The sequence below is a fragment of the Pagrus pagrus genome (assembly GCF_965226575.1).
Source record: "Pagrus pagrus genome assembly, chromosome: 5".
Classification (NCBI taxonomy): domain Eukaryota; kingdom Metazoa; phylum Chordata; class Actinopteri; order Spariformes; family Sparidae; genus Pagrus; species Pagrus pagrus.
The window spans coordinates 4,463,458-4,483,492 of record NC_140189.1 but is presented as its reverse complement, the minus strand read 5'-3'; the positions used below and the strand labels follow the sequence as shown (position 1 = coordinate 4,483,492).

General features: G+C 41.4%; 1 protein-coding gene across 1 annotated transcript in view; it reads left to right on the top strand.

Moving 5' to 3' along the window:
• The window catches only part of htr4 (5-hydroxytryptamine receptor 4), a 175,458-nt gene that overhangs the window by 128,115 nt on the left and 27,308 nt on the right, over window positions 1–20,035 (top strand). Inside the window, exon 6 of the mRNA XM_084352815.1 lies at window positions 2,119–2,699. Coding sequence (XP_084208941.1) covers window positions 2,119–2,699 — 581 coding nt within the window. The remainder of the gene's footprint in view (window positions 1–2,118; window positions 2,700–20,035) is intronic.

Sequence of the window (20,035 nt, the reverse complement as noted above, 5' to 3'; positions counted from 1 at the left end):
TTTTGTGCCTAAACATAAGCAGAGAATTTGCGCAGTGTGTGACCAGAGAGAAATAGAAAATTGAACCTAAACATTCGTAAAAGTCGCAACATAAACATTCATTTCGAACTGATCTGTGGTTCTGCAGAAACACACATTTATTCTGGCAAATGGGTTGGACCCAACCATCGGACCTCAAACTCCTTCCTGTTTTAATGTGTTGCTCTTTATACTACCTCACCTGACGTCCTTCCTCACTGCTGAAATACTCACTTCTGCCACTAGAGATGCCGCCCAACAAGAAAAGTTATTATGGTTGTTATAAGCTGCTTTCACAGTTGACCTATATAGACGTTATTTGGTGAGGACGGGCTGCCTTCTTGATGTTTCTGACATACAATTAAAAAATCAAATTGACTGAGTAAACAAAGTCACTTTCAAAGTCTAAGTGGATATACACAATGTTCATCTAAAACATTAATTACGTAAAGCATGAAACGTTTTCAAAATACCAAAAAATTAATTCTCAGTAGGAGGGTTTTAAATTAATTTCAGAAGTTTATGTCCATAAATCTGCCATAAAATAACATCTTCAGCCGTGAGCACTGAGATGAGAAGGCCTCCTCATACTTTAGATGTGTCTTAATATGCTCAGCCAATTAGCAATCACTTGATTTTAATGAGGTGTAAAGATGCTAAAATTTGCCACATGTAGCATGTACAGATTGTAGAGCTTCAAAGAGGTTTGGAACAACATCCGTATCAATTTTCCAGAGATGGTTCACACAAAATGTGACGGTGTCTTCAGTGAAGTCGTTTTCCTCCACGGCTCAAAAGATTAGGGAAGAATCAGTGACAAGAACTGCTTCCAGGGTGCCCTTTGGCAAAGTTTATGTGGAATAAATCTCTCAGTAAGACGTGATCACAGCTCCGCCTGCGCCTGCATGAAGCACAGCTATCAAATGAATACTTTGTCTTATTATCACACGCTTTTACTTTACTCCCATCATTGTGTGCATTCATGCAGCAGGGCAGGTGACCTTAACACCGTACATGTTACACTTACACGTCAGCCCATTCATAAAAACAACCTGAGCTTTATACATGAGGGAGCCGCAGATTGATTGATCTCTGTGTTATTCAACTCATAGCCCTGAGCCGTGGTTTCCCACAGAGATAAGATGATAGCAGATGAAGAAGCGGGACTAGGACTTCACTGTGATTAATGGTGACGTGCAGAGCCTCCCTCTCCCTCAGGAGCCGTGTTCCCCCTTTTACTACGCAGTCTCAGCTGAGGAGAGCGTGGGATTTTAAGTGTTGTGAAGCCTGGAGGCACGGCGTAGCAGAGCAGAGCTGTCCATCAGCTCAACGCATGTGTTTACTCCGGGACTACTCAATATTCAACCTTTTACATAAATATATGTGCCAGTATGTGCATTTGTGTGCATGCATGTAATTGTATTGAGTCATTTGTGCATGACTGTAATGCTAATCTGTCTCAGGGCAGGTTTAATTTGAATGTGACTATAGCCTGAAATAACACACGTTAGTCATCGTGGTTTGTCAGCCAAGAACAGATAACGATGCTACAGAAGGCAGTTTTTTTTTTTATTTGTTATAGTACTCAGATTACTTTTCGGTGGCAGCTGGTGCCTCAATGTAATATGTTCTCATGTTTTACAATAAGTCAGAATATGATTTGATCCCACCAGTGTGGGTAAGTGATAGAAATGTCCTCATTCAAAACCTCATTTAAAAAACTGACTAAATTAGAAATCACCTATACGAACATTTTCCAGGCTTACAGCCCTGTGGTTACGGTGTGTGTTGACGCTCAACACATCGTCATACCTAAACAACTAAATAGGCCAACTGGCAGTGCCAAACAACATGATCGTGCAGCATACCAGTGACAGACATACTGGACCTTCATTGTACACTTGCAGTTTGGCTAGGTTTAGGAAAACATTGTGATTTGGATGAAAATAACAACATTACTTCAGCTACAAATGTATGCACCTGTAAATGTTCTTATGTACGTGATGTAACTTAATGACGATAGTTACCTAAAATAGCTCACCTAGAACTGGCTTTCTTCTCTTCTCTAACTGTCCTCTCTGATTTGACTTCTTTTACTAGATTGAGCAGAGGCGCCACAGCGAGGGCAGCAACTCCACATCCTGTGTCTTCATGGTCAACAAGCCATACGCCCTCACCTGCTCTGTGGTGGCCTTCTACATCCCCCTGGTCCTCATGGTGCTGGCCTACCAGAGGATCTACGTCACCGCCCGAGCACACGCCCTGCAGATCAGCATGCTGCAGCGGGCGGGAGGAGCCGGCACCAGCGCAGCCGGTTCAACAACAGACTCTGCTGTCCATCAGCGAAACCACCGTATGCGAACAGAAACTAAGGCAGCAAAGACTCTGTGCATCATTATGGGATGTTTCTGCCTCTGCTGGGCACCGTTCTTCGTCACCAATGTGGTGGACCCGTTTATAGACTACACAGTGCCAGACAAACTGTGGGCGGCCTGCCTGTGGCTGGGCTACATCAACTCCATGCTGAACCCCATCCTCTACGCCTTCCTCAACAAGTCCTTCCGCCGTGCCTTCCTCATCATCCTGTGCTGTGGGAGGAAGAGGTACCGCAGGCCGTCCATCCTGGGGTCCGGCGCTCCCTGCACAGCCACGCAGATCAACGGCTCCACACATGTTCTCAAGTAAGTTCTCTGAATCATTTCAGTGTTCAGGTCTGGATCCATGTGATCAGGAAATCCTTTTAATCTTTAATCTTGCAAGCGAAATGTTAGCTTCCTGGCTAAAAAACAAAATGATGACCTTTTCTTAAGAGTATATAGCTATCCTTCAAAATATCACTGCTTTATTTCTGAAAGCTGAGGGTTTTTTACCCCAACGTCGGCTTTCATCTTCTCCACACGTTTCAGATAATAAATCTTTAGTCCCCCCTGCAGTTTTTTGTTGTTTATCTCCTGAAACCATGACTTCCTCCTCAGTCTCTCATAATTTCTGCAGCTGTAATCTCACCGAATACAGTAGGAGCCGTTTATCTTTCATCTGCCCTGCGTGCTGTAATTACTACAGACATTTCCTGAATAATGTTCAGCAGGGTTAAAAGGCAAGTCGCGACAGCTCATTGTGATAAAAATGATTTGTTTTCAGGTGTGCTACAGACCACTTTATCGCTGTAGATACACTCCCTCCCTCTCCACACTCTCGAACACAGAGCCTTGGCTCTTCTCTCCTCTGACCTCTTACTGTTTCTAAACATAGAACACATGTTTCACAGTGATAAGAGTATGACGTTCCACATGTACATCATGGTGACCTATTGCATATATAATCTTCATATTTCTCCTGGTCCTCTGTCTCTAACAGCTGGATAGGACGATCTTAGATGCGGGCCGATAATAACGAATGCAGTACAGCATCCTTGTTAATCCTGTGAGGGTCAAATAATCTGGCTACCTGTGTATGTGACATGTATGAGTAATGTATCGGGTGCGAGAGCTTTTCTTCCACATGCCTTTGTCTTTCTTTCCTTGTCCTCGCACTAACAAACAATCAAAAACACTGGTAAGGTAAGCAGAGAGCCATTCTGCACAAATACTGGGATTTAGCAGATTTCTTGGACTTTGCAGTGTGAATATGTCTCTGTGTGTTTAATTCAGTGTGCTTTGTCTGTTCTCTGGTATTCTGATGTTGTTACTGTTCCCAGCGGTTCTTCTCTTAGTGAGCTCCGACGACTGCGAGAAAGAGAAAATCATTTACAACAATTATGTCATTTATGTAAATACAGACCGGAGACAGCCCTCCATTGCCGGAGACTGTTTGAGTGTTGAGACATTCATCTTGATCTTAAGGAAGATGATTACATCATTGTTCAGGAATTACACTCGTGAGTGATTTTTTTTTGTAGACGTTTTTAAAGTGCTTTTATGAAGAGGAATATTTTGGTAGGATGAGTCAACCCAATCAACAGAATAATGTTGGTTGGTAACATTTCTCTGTGTTGCAACTTTGTGTTATGTTGTGGCAATGTTGTGCTTATGTTCTGGTTAGGTTTAGGCACAAAAAATCAGTCGGTTAGGGTTAGAAAAAGATAACGTTTTGCCTGGTTTTGTCACCACAAACATGGCTGGAAATGTCCTGATGTCTCGTTACAAATATTCAGGAAACATTAGTTGTCATGCCACCACCATCCCTTCCAGCGCCTGACGAGAAAATCATCTCATATACATGTAATGTAGAAATGTAAATATGGTATGTATGACAAATTTGAACGTATCCATGGTTTGCAGAAATGTAAAATGCCCACATTTTATTCCAGCGTCTGGGCTGAACAAGTCTTACTGTCGAAGTGTTGTACTTCTGCTTCCTCTCACCTTAAGGCTTAAGTTTGTGACTTTAAAAGTAGGGTTTCCAAACATAACACAATGGCACAAAATGTTTCATTTAAACTTATTATTACTTACTTTGTCATCCAGAGCACTTGATGATGGTCAGAGATTACTTACAGTGTTCACTTCAGTGTTTCTGAAAAAAAGCTGATTTAAATAATCTGTCCACTAATGTAGGTCAGAGATTATAGATTAAGTTATTGTATAAATCACTTTTACCTCATCAAAGATTATTTGGTTCCGACAGGTGATATCTATATAATGCTGATTCTGACCAGTGAAAACAAAATAACAGGCAGAAAAGTTCTTCGACAGGATGACGTACTATATACAATGCTTGAAAAGAAACTTTAACAGTTACGTGGTTTCACTTAATGTTTCTTGTAGTAAAGAAAAAAATTCCCTGCAGATCCATTGAGATTTCCATTCGAGCTCCAGAAACGATTTGTTTGAGTGATTTCACTCTGTGTGAAAACCCGTATGTGGTGATGTCTGCTCACTGTTGTAACATTGCAGCAGAAAATGTTCCACTTTTATTCAAAACGGTGTTGACATCCCGAGACATTACGGAGCTGGAGTTCATTTTAAGCAATCAATGAGTGTGTTTATACGAGCACAGGAGCCCTGATCAATTAAAGTCCACTCTGCTCGACATTTCCATTTCCTCCCTGACATTTGTAGACCACCTCCTGAGAGTTGTTATGAGGATTGACAGCGAGCTTTAAATGTGAGCCTGCCCATATAGAGGTCGTCTATACACTCATTATTTTACTCAGAAGTTAAATAAAATCACAATTATTACCACAGGAGTAGTAAATACAGGAGACCACCGGTGGTTTGTAATATTTCCAGAACTTGTCTGTTTTCTTAATCCTTAATTCTGCTGCAAATCACCAATTATAAGACAGGAGTTACACGCGACATATATCCTTGCACATTCTCTCATTATACCCTCCTATTGACAGGAGCCCCACAGCGTGCTCAGACACCTCTGAACTTCAGAGGTGTGTGACTGTGTGGAGGACGTCCATTAGGCCGCTTCAGTCTCAGCGGGAAACTGGACGCTGGACACGTGGGCTGTTCACATCATCGCATCCTTCAGCATCTCTTTGTTTTAGCCTGACGACACACACGTTACGTAGATCGGTACACCGCAGGGGTTCGGGGTTCAGGCTAAAAATATTCAAGGCTTTTTGACAAATAAAGATAATGCACACACATAGTTGTACATAGACAAAGAGGATTCAGCAGTACAAGGACGTGACGGCAGCCAGCTTCACACGCACACTGCAACAGTGACAGTCATAGTGATATATTACTCTGTCTATATGTGATTTATGATTTATGAGTCTGCCTCCCTTTGGCCCTCGAGTCTCACTGGTGGAAAATGTCTTTCTACTTTAAAGGGGGAGATTTTTAGTGGGGACAAAAATGGTCACCAGTGGGCGGCTGACTGGATTTTAATGAACAAAACAGTCTAATGATCACCCCGTTTTTCAGCCAGGGCTCAGGAAAGTGTGTGAAGATATAAGCAACCTGTGTAGGAGGAGATATATTCTACTTATGTTGTAAAGCACAGCAAGTGATAGAGACATGCAAGACAATTTTTTTGAGGATGTTGTGTTTGGCCAAACGAGAAGATGGATCTAAAGCCATTTCTTGTGGCTCTGTGAGGTTTCATGGAACAGCAGTGCCATACATTTTTATTTATTTACTTTAAATTGCACCTTTCAACAACAATCGCTTAAATTAAAAAAAATATAATGTAAAAGGCATGAAGAAAAGAAACACAACACAATATAAAGACACATTTAAATAGGATTTAATGGGCAAAGTAAAATGTAAAAAGAAAGTAAGGAATTGAATAGAACAGGGAAGTTACAATGCAGAATAAAGTTTACCATGTACACCTTCTGTTTAGTCTGTTAGCATGCTAAATTAGCACTTAACACAAGGTAGAGACAGTCAATATGTTTCCATGCACACTTACAGTAAGTTGAGCTACAGTCATAGCTTGATTAGGCCATTTAATTGGACTACTGCCATTGTTCCAGTATACAAACACCAGGGGAGAATCGATTTATTGACGGACTGGACCTACTGGACCTTCATTAAGTCACATACCAGACAAGTTATTTGTCATTTTGCATCTTATCTTAAATCTTAAATTTATCGTAAAATCAAATATCTTCCATCTCTTCACAACTAATGAAAAATGCACGTGTCACATTAGAACAGAAGCTTCTCTTCCGTCGTGGAGGTGGTTTGACAGCAAAGTACTCCTCAAACCAGCTGAGCTGAAAATAAAACAAAGTGATAATTACAGTTCATGAAATGGCACACCTCACCTTCATGTACGACATAATGCTCTAAAGCATATGATCGGAGTCTGGTCATTATAGCTATGAGAATCCTCCTCTGATGTATGCACAGAGACAGGCCGCCAAGTTTTTCTGTAATAACTGGAGGTGTTACATGTGACTTCTTTGTGACATTTATTTGCTGCTGGAATGACAGGAAACAGAAGGGTATCCAAATCGGGAAATGTGCTTTGCATCATTAAACACACCAACCGATTAAAGCAGGAGACCTGAAGACACGGTGAACTGTTTTGGAGTGTTGCCGGAAATGAATCAGCTCTCTGCACTCTGCTCTCTGCTCTCTGCTGCTCTCAGGTCGTTTAAATCAGCTTTTCCTCTTTTCAACTGATTGGCTTTGACAGTTGAAATAGGAATTACTGAGGTGATCTCCATTAATGACTGCAGGGTTTGTGTGCTGCAGAGATCACATGTCAGTCAAACAGTGTGGGTGGGACTGGAACATCCACGATTCAATCCCTTTATTTATTCTCCACAGAGGTAAAACCAGTGTTTTGGCATTCGGAACAATGTAATGGCTTCCATTAACTCGATAAAGGTTAAGACACTTTGTCATCTTTACAGCATCCTTGTTTGTTGCTAACGCCCTCATATCTGTCAATGAGCCCTTCTTAAGATTCAAAAATGATTTTGTCAGTGGACAATACTACAAATTGCCTATCGTGGGTTCACAGCTCATATAAAGATACATTACAGGAGGACACAAACATGTAGCCCTTCTGGCATTGTTTCAGTGCCACAGTTTTTCTAAGAGGCCTGTCGAGGTAATATGATGCAGTATTTTACAATGAAATGTAGTCAAAGATAGAAAGTGTCTCTTTCTTCTGAGACGAGACATTTAGAGAGCAGTAGGTCTATAGTTCTCTGCTCCAGTCGATTTGTGTGCGTTACTAATTGAGTATCCTGGTCTGAACTCCAAGGACGCTAATTAAGATCAGACGGCTGCAATCTGAGATTAACACGTCTGAGATACATGAAGAAATCGAAGCGTTGGACTCAGACGCAGACCAGTCAGATTAAAGCGTCTCTGGTGTGAAGGATGCTTTAATCCTGACACTGATGATGACTGAATTGATCCTTGACACTTACAGACACAGTATTCTCCCCTCAGAGGTCGTAATCAGTCTTTAACCCGTCTGACCTTTATTTATCCAGGAGGCTCACAGCAGCACTCTACACTTACATGTCTTGATTATTTGTGAAGCAGCTCAAGAAGAAGTTTGTTTGTTCGTTTGTTTTAAGCCTGGGTCTTATTTGATTGCTGTATAGTTTTATTATTTAAATATACACAGTAATAAGCCTCATTGACTCACCCTTATAGAACTTGGACAGAGCGAGGTATTGCCACTGATTTCCTGATTTGAATCAATTCAATTTTCAATTTGATTCGATTGAATATCGATTCAGTTAGAGATATTTGAGTCACGATACCAATTTTGCTTGGAAATGAAAGAGATAAAGGATCTCTTAAAAGGATTAAAAATATTAATATTAGATTAAGAATTCAATTAAATGGTGTGAGGGATTTGTGATTAAAATCTGCCGATGTGGAAATGAATATGATATTGTTATGATTTTAGCTTCTAATAATGATCACTGCTTTAGTGGAAGAACAGGAAAGTGATGACAGATGTAGAAGTATGTAATTCAACAGGAAAATATGAGAAAGGATAGAAACTTTCCCATTTTAAACAGCATTTTTGGCCATTCTGCTACAATTCTGAGTTGACGTGGTGCATTCAATTGCACTTGAAAAAACAACACAATTTTCCTTTGTGCTTACAGATCTCAAACTGTTTGTTTAAGATTAGAGAAAGATTGTGGTCATGAATGATTTGAGTGCAAATGATTTTCTTTTTACTACACCCTCACATTGTGTTGATGCATGACAGCCACATTACTTTCTGCACTGACGTTGAATGTTGTTATTTCACATACAGTAAATATCCACTCTCACAGGATCGTTGCATACAAGTTTAATTTCATGACAATGGGTAAGATACATAATACATTTTAAGCACTTTACATGTAAGCATTTGCAGTGCATCTGCATGCCTTCATCTGCTAAGAGCACAGAGATTCCTGTCAAAGAAGTGTATGCAAATGACTTATGATTGGTGCACACGAGCCTTCAGGAAGAGCTCTGCCTGGTTCATCAGCGATTGGCTGAATAAGAATGAATCCTCCCAGCCTCGTCCTTTAACAGTGGCCTGAATCATCTGATTTAAGACTTTCGGATAGAAACTGTCACTCTTCCTTTGTTCTGCTCGCTGGCAATGATGTATGCATCAGTCTTCTTGAATAGAAAGTATGTCAAAACGTCCATCTCGGTGAAATGTCGAGGTAATTCGTCACCGTTTTGGGGAGAATTTGTGAGTCATTGAGCTAACTGTCTTTTTGGATGAGCTCGGCTGGTTAAAAAAAAAATCATAGCACAAAATAGACAATGACTATCGATGATTATTTTGTGGAATTAATGAACATGAAAAGTGTTTGTAGCCATGTCAGTGGCAAGTTGGAGTGTTGATTCTAGATGTAGATATTGTGGTTGTGAAGGAAAGTGGACAAAAACATGTCATTTGGTTCACAGATAATGTGGAAGATGGAGACATTTTACCCATTTATTTGTATTTCTGGAACACAATGAGGCCTGAGACAGCACGTACCAGGTGAAGTCAGGCTGACACAAATGGAAAAATACTTTGTTAATGGAAAACTTTGCCTTAAAAATGTTTTTTACGTTGCCCCCTCTGCTCTGAAACCAGGTCTTTACACAGTAGAATGCTTTTAGAAGTCCATCTGTTTTTCTCCCAGGGGACGATGGCTTAGAGGGACAGGTTAAAGGGAAAATCTGTATTTTTGGATATTACCTGTTGCTTTCTACTGCTTCCTGTTTCATGACATCAAACGGGGGGGGGGTTTGACTTTGTCAAACGCGTCCTCTGGCAATGGGACAACCTGCGGTTACCTGCACATAAGTAACGACTCTATTTAATGCAGCCTTTAAACAGAGCAGCAGAGGTGGAGGTGCCTTGCTCAGGGTCATGGAAGCAGAGAAGAGCACTTCCATTTCACCCACCTATTCAGTACCTAACAAGCAGTCGGAGCATTATGTGCACAACCTCGTTTTATATATCCAACCCTCCATTAAAGCAGAGCAATTCAGCCTGACGGAGGTAGTGAAGGGGGTTCAGCATGAGTGGAAAAATCACAGCTCAGGTAATGGCTTTTTAAAATGCCACGGCAATGTCAGCTCGGCCTGTGACTTCTTTGACTGGTAAAGCACAGGAAAAGATCAGGATGAGATCAAGGCTGGGATTCATCAGTGTCTGAGTCACACAGTGTTGATACAGCATCTCTGTGTGCTCCATCATTAACCAAGGAAAGAGACGGCTGATGTTTCACCTCCTTCAGCTTCCACAAGTTCAGCAGAACGCACTCACAGGTGTGATCTCTCGCTGCGAGGGTCAGCCTCAGAAGTGATGCATCTCTGTGTGGGCAGAAGAATAGATCTACACTTACTTTACTCAATTCACCTAACATAATGGCCGCACAAGGACGTACGTTTCCACTGCTCATGCCTCGTTCTGGGAAACGGTCCAGATATAGAACATTCACGCCGCTCGCTCAGTTTACACAGATTGGCTTTTTGTTTTCATCTGACCCTCTGTGGCCTCTGTTTCAGAGCTAATCATCGGCTGTAGAACTGCTGGATATCGCTCCCAAAGGCAAAAGGTCATGACTCGCGTGTATCATCGACTCTTTTTTCCACAAAGGATGATGAGACCTATTGTTGTTGTTCTTTGTACAGCTGTGAATGTGACTGAGACAGCTGGAGAGGATCGGGGCAAAATGACCTGACATCTGCAAAAAACAGTCACACATATTCTAAAAAGATAAAAAGTAATCATGGAGCTTTTCAGATGGTAGCAGGTGACTTGTTGTCTTCGTCATCAAACAGTTGTAACAATGCTGAACTTTAAGATTTAAGAAAGTTCTAGTTTCTAGAAAGTGATGTAGATCAGATTTACAGTTAATAATGTGTTCCCTTTCCTTACTCTGTCCTTGAACACACAATATCTCATTTCTGAGTTCTATAAGTAGCATGGGATCATGGGAGTTGTTGTTTTCATTGCTGAACAACCACCATAGCCAATGAAAATCTATATGTGTGATTCACGTTGTGTTTTCTCTCATAACGTCCGACTCTCTCACAGAAGTTACAGCGACATGCGACCAAGTGAAACACATCATTAGCTTGAACAACATTACAGATTTCTCTGGGTTTGTTAATGGCTGGAAATGTTTAGGTTAATGAAAGACACAACTCAACAACATATATAACAACGGTCTACAAAAAAAGGTACATATTATATAATTGACACATGAATAGATTATTGACTTGAAGTTCATGCTTCAGGTTAGTTTTGTTTTCAGCTTAGTAAAAAAAGGGGTCAGGATAAATAATGCATCACTGTATTGGATCTCAGGACAAACAGTACAAAAACAGGGATTTTAAGCAAAAATGGATACACCTCACACATGAGTACAATGTTATTTACATATCATCTCTTAATTTATCTTACACATAGACAGATTAACAATATTGAGTACAATTACTAAATAACACAAAGCGGACATTGGAGAGATAACTGATGCCATGCCTCTCTCTAACACCTGGCACTGACATGTAATCTGACTTGGATGAACATACAGCATGTCGTGACTGGTAATGGATTTGTTCAGAGCTCCTGTGGATGCAGCTGCAGGTATCCAACAGTGTGGGAGTGTGAAAGAGAAATCTGCTGCAATAAAGTTTCATCCGACCACAAAAGTTCAACACAAAAAGTAACTTGTGTTATTCAAGTTCAACTTGGTAATGAGCACGTTACTCATCTCCCCACCTGTGATTCCAATCGACGACCACTCACAGCAGAACCCACATTATACTTCAGTAAGTTATTGATCCATGTCGGGTGACAGAACTTGTACAGAACTTTATTTCCTGCCCTCATCATAGCTGGTATTCAAATCAAGATGCAAAGCTTCACACTCAGCAGAGGTTTTTGATCCTTTCCAATCTGATGGTTCAATTTCTGGAATATGAATAAGTATAACTTGCGCCTGTGTGTGTGTGTGTGTGTGTGTGTGTGTGTGTGTGTGTGTGTGTGTGTGTGTGGGAGAGAGCGCTCTGAACATTATCTTTGCTGGATAAATATTTTAGATAGCAGAATATGGCTACCCTCCTTTCTTGCAGCCTGGGTATGTTAAATACCTGAGAACAATGAGTGAAAGTTTTAAATTGGTCAGGGGCAGAGACTTTTCTTGAGCAAACCCTTTCCTGTTAATCTAGACGTTGCCTAGCAATGCACGAGGCAGGGATTCTGAGAACTTGAACGGTGTTTTATGATATTTAACAGAAAGGAAAAATCTGAATTAGTTATTGAAGATAAAAGATTGATGTTTTACATTTGACTGCTGGTCATGGTATGAGCTGAATAATCAAACTTCCAGTGTTACGCCTTACATAACAAGAAACCTCAAAGATTGTGTCAACAGTTTCAAATCACAGAGCGAGCTACAAACTGTGGGTAACCATAGCAACTGAACATCTACATGACAAAAAAAAAATCAACAAAGGATCTCTACTTATGGTCGTGTGTGCTGCAATCACATCAGCCTAATTTAACACTCGTATTTCATTGTTATTATCCCAACCTTTTCTTGTTATTGACTTCTCAAGCACATGATGTAAGTGAGGGTCAAGGACGGACACACACTAACACACTAACACACACTCACAGGCCTTGACCTGTATGGCAACAAGCTTGTTACACAATTATATGACTTCAAACCTCGATGAACTTTCAATATTGCTTGCAAATATAAAGGAAATGACCCCTGACCTCATGAATATAAAAGCAAGCATGTCTGAAATCCATGATACACTACATACATACACATATACTGTACATGAGGGCGAGTAATATCAGAATACATACACAAAGGTGTCAGTATATGTAAGCAACAGTCCTTGCTGAAATTCAACACAAGCAGGCAGTTTCATCTTCTCAGTGCAAAATGAATCCTTGCTGCCCGCAGATCCTAATCCACTCTCTCAACTGTAATATTTATTTTTCCTCCTGTTTTATTTTCCGCACCAAATCAGCGCACAAACAACCTCAACTGATAAGCTCAAAGTAATGGGAGTATACATGCGGCAAAATAGTGAGGTCCCAGGAGGCAGGCAGGATTAGGAACAACAAAACAAGCTTTTAATAACGAGCCAAAATTCAAAAATCATAGAATCCAAAAACCAAGAAGTGCAAAATTACCAAATATACAAAGTAGAAACACAAAAACATAACAACGTTTAAACCAGGAAAAACAGGAGGAATAAAAACCAGAAACAAACCATGGCAGAAGGGACACGAAGACACGGGAACAGGCTCAGGGGAACAAAACAGATGAACTGACCAAGACAGCAGGGAGCACACATTATTACTACTCTGTTACTGCATTACCCCAACACTGCACTTAAGGCTCTAAAGATACATCAAAAACAAAAGTTACAGCAGATAAATGTGTCTGTCCCGCCTGTGCTGTTTGATTGACAGGGGATTTCTGGTAAGTGCAGTTAAATTACAGTCCATACAGCAGTGAGACAGAGAGGGAGACAGGGTGAGACAAAGCATGGATGTGTACTCAGATAGACGCCGGTAAATCAGACTGTTTGGTTAATACACAGGTTAAATGTGATATATTGGTTAGTTACAGCATCACGCATAATAATTATATTCCCCAAGTCATATGAATACACTCCATTATACACACACACACACACACACACACACACACACACACACCAACTGCAGGGCCTGCTTAGTGTTTATAGTCTCTTTGGAGTCATATATCTGAAGCCTGTCAGAGAGGAAGGAGAGGAGTGAGGAGAGGAAAGAAAGGAGTAAGGAAAAGAAGGGGAGGAGTGAAGAGAGGAAAGAGAGGGCTGTGGAAGGGAAAAGAGGGGTGAGGAGAGGAAAGAGATGAGTGAAGAGAAGAAAAAGAAAGGTGAGGAGAGGAAAGAGAGGAGTGAAGAGAAGAAAAATAAAGGTGAGGAGAGGAAAGAGAGGAGTGAGGAGAGGAAAGAGAGGGGTGAGGAGAGGAAAGAGAGGAGTGAGGAGAGGAAAGAGAGGAGTGAGGAGAGGAAAGAGGAGTGAAGAGAAGAAAAAGAAAGGTGAGGAGAGGAAAGAGGAGTAAGGAGAGGAAAGAGAGGAGTGAGGGGAGGAAGAGAGGAGTGAGGAGAGGAAAGAGAGGAGTGAGGGGAGGAAGAGAGGAGTGAGGAGAGGAAAGAGAGGAGTGAGGGGAGGAAAGAGAGGAGTGAGGGGAGGAAAGAGAGGGGTGAGGAGAGGAAAGAGGAGTGAAGAGAAGAAAAAGAAAGGTGAGGAGAGGAAAGAGAGGAGTGAGGGGAGGAAGGAGAGGAGTGAGGAGAGGAAAGAGAGGGTGAGGAGAGGAAAGAGAGGAGTGAGGAGAGGAAGGAGAGGAGTGAGGAGAGGAGAGGAGTACAAAAAAAGAGAGTGAAGGAAGACGGATATGGGAGTCAAAGAAAAGACTAAAGAAGGGAAAGGAGGTTATAAAGGACAGGAGAGGAGAGCTGAAATGAAGGAAATAGAGAAAATGAGAAGAGGAGATGCAAAAGAGAGGAAGAAAGTATAGGCAGGAGGTACAAAAGTAGATAGGATGGAAGGGAACGTTAGGAGCTAAGATAAGGAGATAGAGAGAAGGGGGAGAGAAGAGAAAGGAGACTGGACAGGTTTGGGAAAAACAACCGAAGAGAAGATGGACAGAGATTGGAGAAGAAAGAAGGAGCAGGGAAAGGAAATGAGATAGAGAGGGGAAAGTATTTGAAGAAAGAGAAAGCCGTGTGTCAGAGTGTAATATCAGAGCTTCCAAACTTCATATTTATTCTGGATCTTTCTGTCTCCTGCCCGTAAATGACAGTCGACATGATTTATGTCAGGGTGTTTTAAAGCCTTGACTTAATAGGCTATTTCCATCATTTTGTGACATGCTGCCTCGCCGTATGAAGGCTGACACCACCTGCAGCGAGCAGAGAAAACACACAGAGCTGCAGTCTGCCACTGTGGACTCATGCACATGGTATGCATACTGAAGCTTCCCGTTTCAACTGATCGGCAATAAAACACAGAGGTGGTTAAACACACACAGCAGTAAAGTGATTTCAACTGTGCTGAACAGCGAGGGAAAATAATCCCCTTAAAAATACTGAGTGAACGACTGAAATCTGAATTCTCCTCAGTGTTTGTGTAAGGAAATATAAATCTGAATGAATCCACATCGTTACGTATCATTTGTGAGTTACGCTGTCTGTCTCTTCACCACATTCAACATTTGGAAGCACCAGTCGTGCTGTTTAGTTTGTATTCCACTCAGAGCAAAGGAAGCCAGTCAGCTCACAGCAGCATGCTATAGCACACCGAGTCCAGCTAGATGTTACCTTTGGAGCATGTTTTTACACCTCTTCAGAGCAATTAATGAACTCCTGCAGGTTCAGTATTCATCTCACATTATAAAGTAGAGGCTTATAGCTGAGTCTGTCTATCAACGGCATCTGCTGAGAGCTTAATATTGAGAACTGACACCAAAACTAAAAACTAAAATAACATTTTCATCAAAATGAGGTCCCATATGAAGGTGACAGTACAGTTGTGACATCACAACTTCACAAGAGTCCCGATGGCTTGTTGGAAGTCACAGTTTCTGAATTCAGGCATTTTTCTGTGGATTGAGCGTTTTGTCACTTCACGAGGTCTTCGAACCATGTCTTTGGTTTTCATCGCTCAGCTGGCAGTGGATGAACAGTTTAACGTCAGAAAGACGGTGGACTCGATCTTTGAGCAGACATGAAATTTAAGTCTGAAATGAAAATGGGATTGACTTCCAACGTTGTCTAGATGTTGGATTTTGGTTACTTAGCACCGCGATATAAAACCAACAAAATACCGGCAATGACGTCGGTGGCCAGCAGAAATGACATATTGTGCTTTTAAAGTGACACAAATCATTGTTTTTAGCTAAAAAAAAATAAAAGTGTAATGTGAGAGAACAAGCTGATGAACCCAAAAAGGAAAGCTGTGAAGGAAGCTCTGAGGATGAAACTGTAAACAGACGTGTGCAACAAGCCGAAGCATTTAGCCCAAGAGCCAGATCTGTCTCTCAGGAGTTAATGGAGATCACACTGGATTTAACTGTAGAGTGAATCCTGGACTTATGATCATTTATCAGGTTCACATAATCTGATCCTAGTTACACATATACAGTATGTGATTGGTTGGTAGTGGCCAAAAATTAAGACGGCTTAAAAGTTCACTTTTAAATGTAATCTTAAAATTGTTCAAACATTTAATTTTACCCTCCTGATCCCTGATACCTCCCTCAAACTTTCTCTAAGTACCTCTTGAGTTATGAAAACTATTTTTGCCAAGGTACACCGCAGGGCCACATGCTGTATTTATGTGATTTGTATCTACTTTTCCAAGTGCCCCATTGAAGCTTTCATAGCACTTACACTGAGTGAAATATTCAGACATTAAACTCTCTCCCTCTCTCTCTCTCTCTCTCCCTCTCTCTCTCTCTCTCTTCTGGACAGTTTTTGCAAAAACACAATGTGTGTGTTTGCTTAATAATGGCACACACACACACAGGAATACACAAGTGCAGCAACATCACAGACTACAGTCATTCTGTCTGATAGACGACGCACAAAAAAGACCCAAACGCTCTGTACTTCAATTAAAAGTTAATTGTCTTTTCAGATGGAATCAATTTAGCACGTTAGCGCCCTGTATTGGATAGAAAATGAGCCCATTTAATTATATCTTTTCATCTCATTAAGAGAGAGATTATTTTCATGAGACAAATGGATATGATCGGCGTGGCCGAGTGTATTACAGCGTAGTTTTCCACATCAGAGCGACTTAAATCAAACGTGTCTTCCTAAATGAAGATGTGATGAGTTTTATCCATCACTGACGGGAAAAGTGGGTTACTGTGGCAGCGAAGACAATATGGAGAGATATGAGCGTAACGTATAATGTGTATAAATTCATGTTTAAAAGTGAGCGAACAGCTGGGGATTGTTTCTACAGCCGCCATTTTTTTTACCCGTGATCAGCAGGGAGAAATCCATCACAGAAGAGGCACAGAGACCACTTTGCTTCACCCACGGGAGCAGAAACTAGACCAGAACACAATGCAGCCACAGGAATTTTGAGTAAAGCGATGAGGCAGGTTGATCTGAAGCGGCTTCACCAAAAAGGAAAATTAAAAAAAAGACGGCCTGCGGAAATGCGTCGAACATTAGCAGTTGATGATCTCCAGCCCTCAGATGGTCTGAGGTGTTTTAGAGATGTAAAACATGTTATCTCACCCAGCAGGTTGGGTTTGTGCTGGCGGAACAAACAGCAGCCTCTCTTCATTATTCAGAGCTCTCTCCAGCTGGGAATATTACCTTTGGCTGCAAATATACAGCTGCTGCGCTGCCTCCCGCTGTCTGTTTGTTCTGTATGTAGGAGGCTGGAGGAGAGTCCAAATACAGGGTCAGACACTTTTAAACACACACTGATACATGTAGGGAGCATATGGACACACACACACACACACACACAAACACAACATACTGTGCAATGCTTGTGTGTTCTGATATGTTCACACACACAGTGCAGCTTCATGCATCACTTCCAAGGCTAATAAGAGAAGCACTCCAGGCCAGGTAAACAACTGAAGTCCACACAGATACACACATATCATTGTTGTATGTTGGCAAGACACTTAAAAACACCTGAACAAAGACACAGAATTATGGAATTTGCCAAACTGTATATTTTGGAACAGAAAAAAAGAGTGATAGTAGTGAAATTTGACATGATATGATATTTGTCACTTGTAGTATTGCCCAAGATTTTGAGAGTGCTGTCACTGGCAAACCCTGCTAGTGATGAGTGATCAGTTTTTTACTCTGTTGGAGACCGCCCATTGCTCTAATTGGATCGAAGGCCCATTTGTCCGAAAGCCCGTCACCCCAACGTCCAGTGCTCCAAAGGCCTGTTGTTCCTAAAATACTGTCACTCTGGAGTTTTTTTGCCCTTAATGTTTAAGTCTATTTAGATGTGCAAGGATGGGCCCAGAAGATACTAAAGGACAACACCAACCCTAACCACAGCCTGTTCACCCTGCTGCCATCTGTACAATCAGACTACAGAGCAGCTTCATTCCTCAGGCTGTGAGTTTCATTTTTTTGATTCCTTGTGACAAAATATTAACCCTTTTCCTTGTAAAAAAACTAAGTCAGGTTACCTACATCGTCATTGTCAGGTGACCTTTGTCATCATGGTGACACTAACAAACAAGCTCTTTTTTTTGACCCTGGTATAACTTAGCCCCTGTTTTTAACACACACGTATTGTTAACCCAGGGCGATAATGGCGGATAATGTTGCGTGCAAGAATGTTGTCTGACCACTCTGGTTACTTTAGCCCCGTTTCACACTGGCCCCTTTTAGCCCTGTGTTTAGATGATTTTCTAGGGATAACCCCACAAACTCAGGGCTAACCTTGCTTTAGAGCAGCCCGAGCCTAAGGCCACAGTTGCCCACTTTGGGATGTGCCAGAACTTTGTCGGTGAGAGCGCTTTCTTAGGCATCAAAACCACTTGGTTAGAGTGTGTACTTTTCAGAGCACAGGGCGTTTGTTTTCTCAATAACAGGCAGTCGCACAAAGGGGCTTTCGCTGCGATGGTACATTTTTCAGACTACTGGGTTTCCAGAATAATGGGTTGTCAGAAAAAATGGCATGGCACCGCTAAACGAATGTCTATTAAACGGGTCAACAGCCCAGTAGTTAAGGTCCAGGCTGTAGATTTTTTTCAGCGAGTTTACCAACTGACTGAATGTTGGACAAACAAGGAAAAGTCTTTTGCGTTCAGCCTCCTTTCTCATATTCGTTTTGCAATTCTCTCTCTTTCCCACCCTTCTATTTTCTCTCTCTCTGTCTGCATCTCTTCTCATGAATGTATTTGCCTTCATCGTTTCCACCGATGCTCAGAGTGTGTGGCATCTCTTTGTTGACCCTGAAGCAATACCACACACACTGTCGCCACTTGTTAGTGTGTGAGTGTGTTTGTCAGCTTGTGTGTGTGTGCTGCGGGAGATAACAGGTGTGTGTTCGTCTGGGAGGAAGAAAGTAGATGGAATGTGAGTATTTATTTGTGTTTTCATTCCTCTATATTTGTTTCTGCATCAGTGAGAATGTCTGAATATCTTTCTGAGCGTGTGTGTGCATGCGCGTGTGTGTGTGTGTGTGTGTGTCTGGACTGCATTGTCTTGCGGATATAAACAAAATCAAACAGAGAAAATCCTAACAGGAAGCATTACTCTCTGCTATGATGCCGTTCAACCACATGCTCACAACAAACGACTGCGGCTAACACTCCACACATGCTCACTATCTGGCTCTGCTTCCAAATGTGTTACAGAAGATTGCGATAAAGTGGGCTGAGAGGAAACAGCGACATTTCTGGGACACAAAGCTTTTTTTTATTATACATAGACCTTTGGTAACAGAAATAAACGCCAATCTATAACCAGACAGCGACTGGACTTAATCCCAAAGGATCTGATTCCAAAACTTAAACAAAGTTTTGCAAACGGTGCATTTCCCAAACCTCAACTTTAATTTGTTCTGTGTTTACAGTCATAGCAAACGGCTTGGTTTCAATATTTGTCTTAGATTTTCATATTTCCCTGAAATAAATTCCACTGTTGCTGTCCAGAGTGTGCTAAAGGAGTATTCCCGTCTACCACTGCTTTTTTTTTGCCATTTTAACCTTTTGCCTGTTAGCTCAGTCTGATTGCTGAAGGCTGAAATTAGCCTCAGGTGAACAGTATTTAAGATATAGGGTAATAACAGGAATTGCAGTTCGAGTTACATTTGACTTAGGAGACAGTATCTATTGGCTGCTTGTTAACAGAGAATCCCTGACAGAGACAAAGAATGTTATTTTATTTAATGCTTTAGAATTTGGAGCATATCTAGGAATGCTGAGCAGGCTTTCTTCCTTGGATTTTTTATTTTTAGTGGCTGATATCACAGCCCGTTCCCTCCCTCTGTGACAGCTTCTGTCAGATCGTTGGTCGCTCAGTCCATAATTTGTCGGCCTGTCTCTTTATCTGTCCACTAAAAGCTC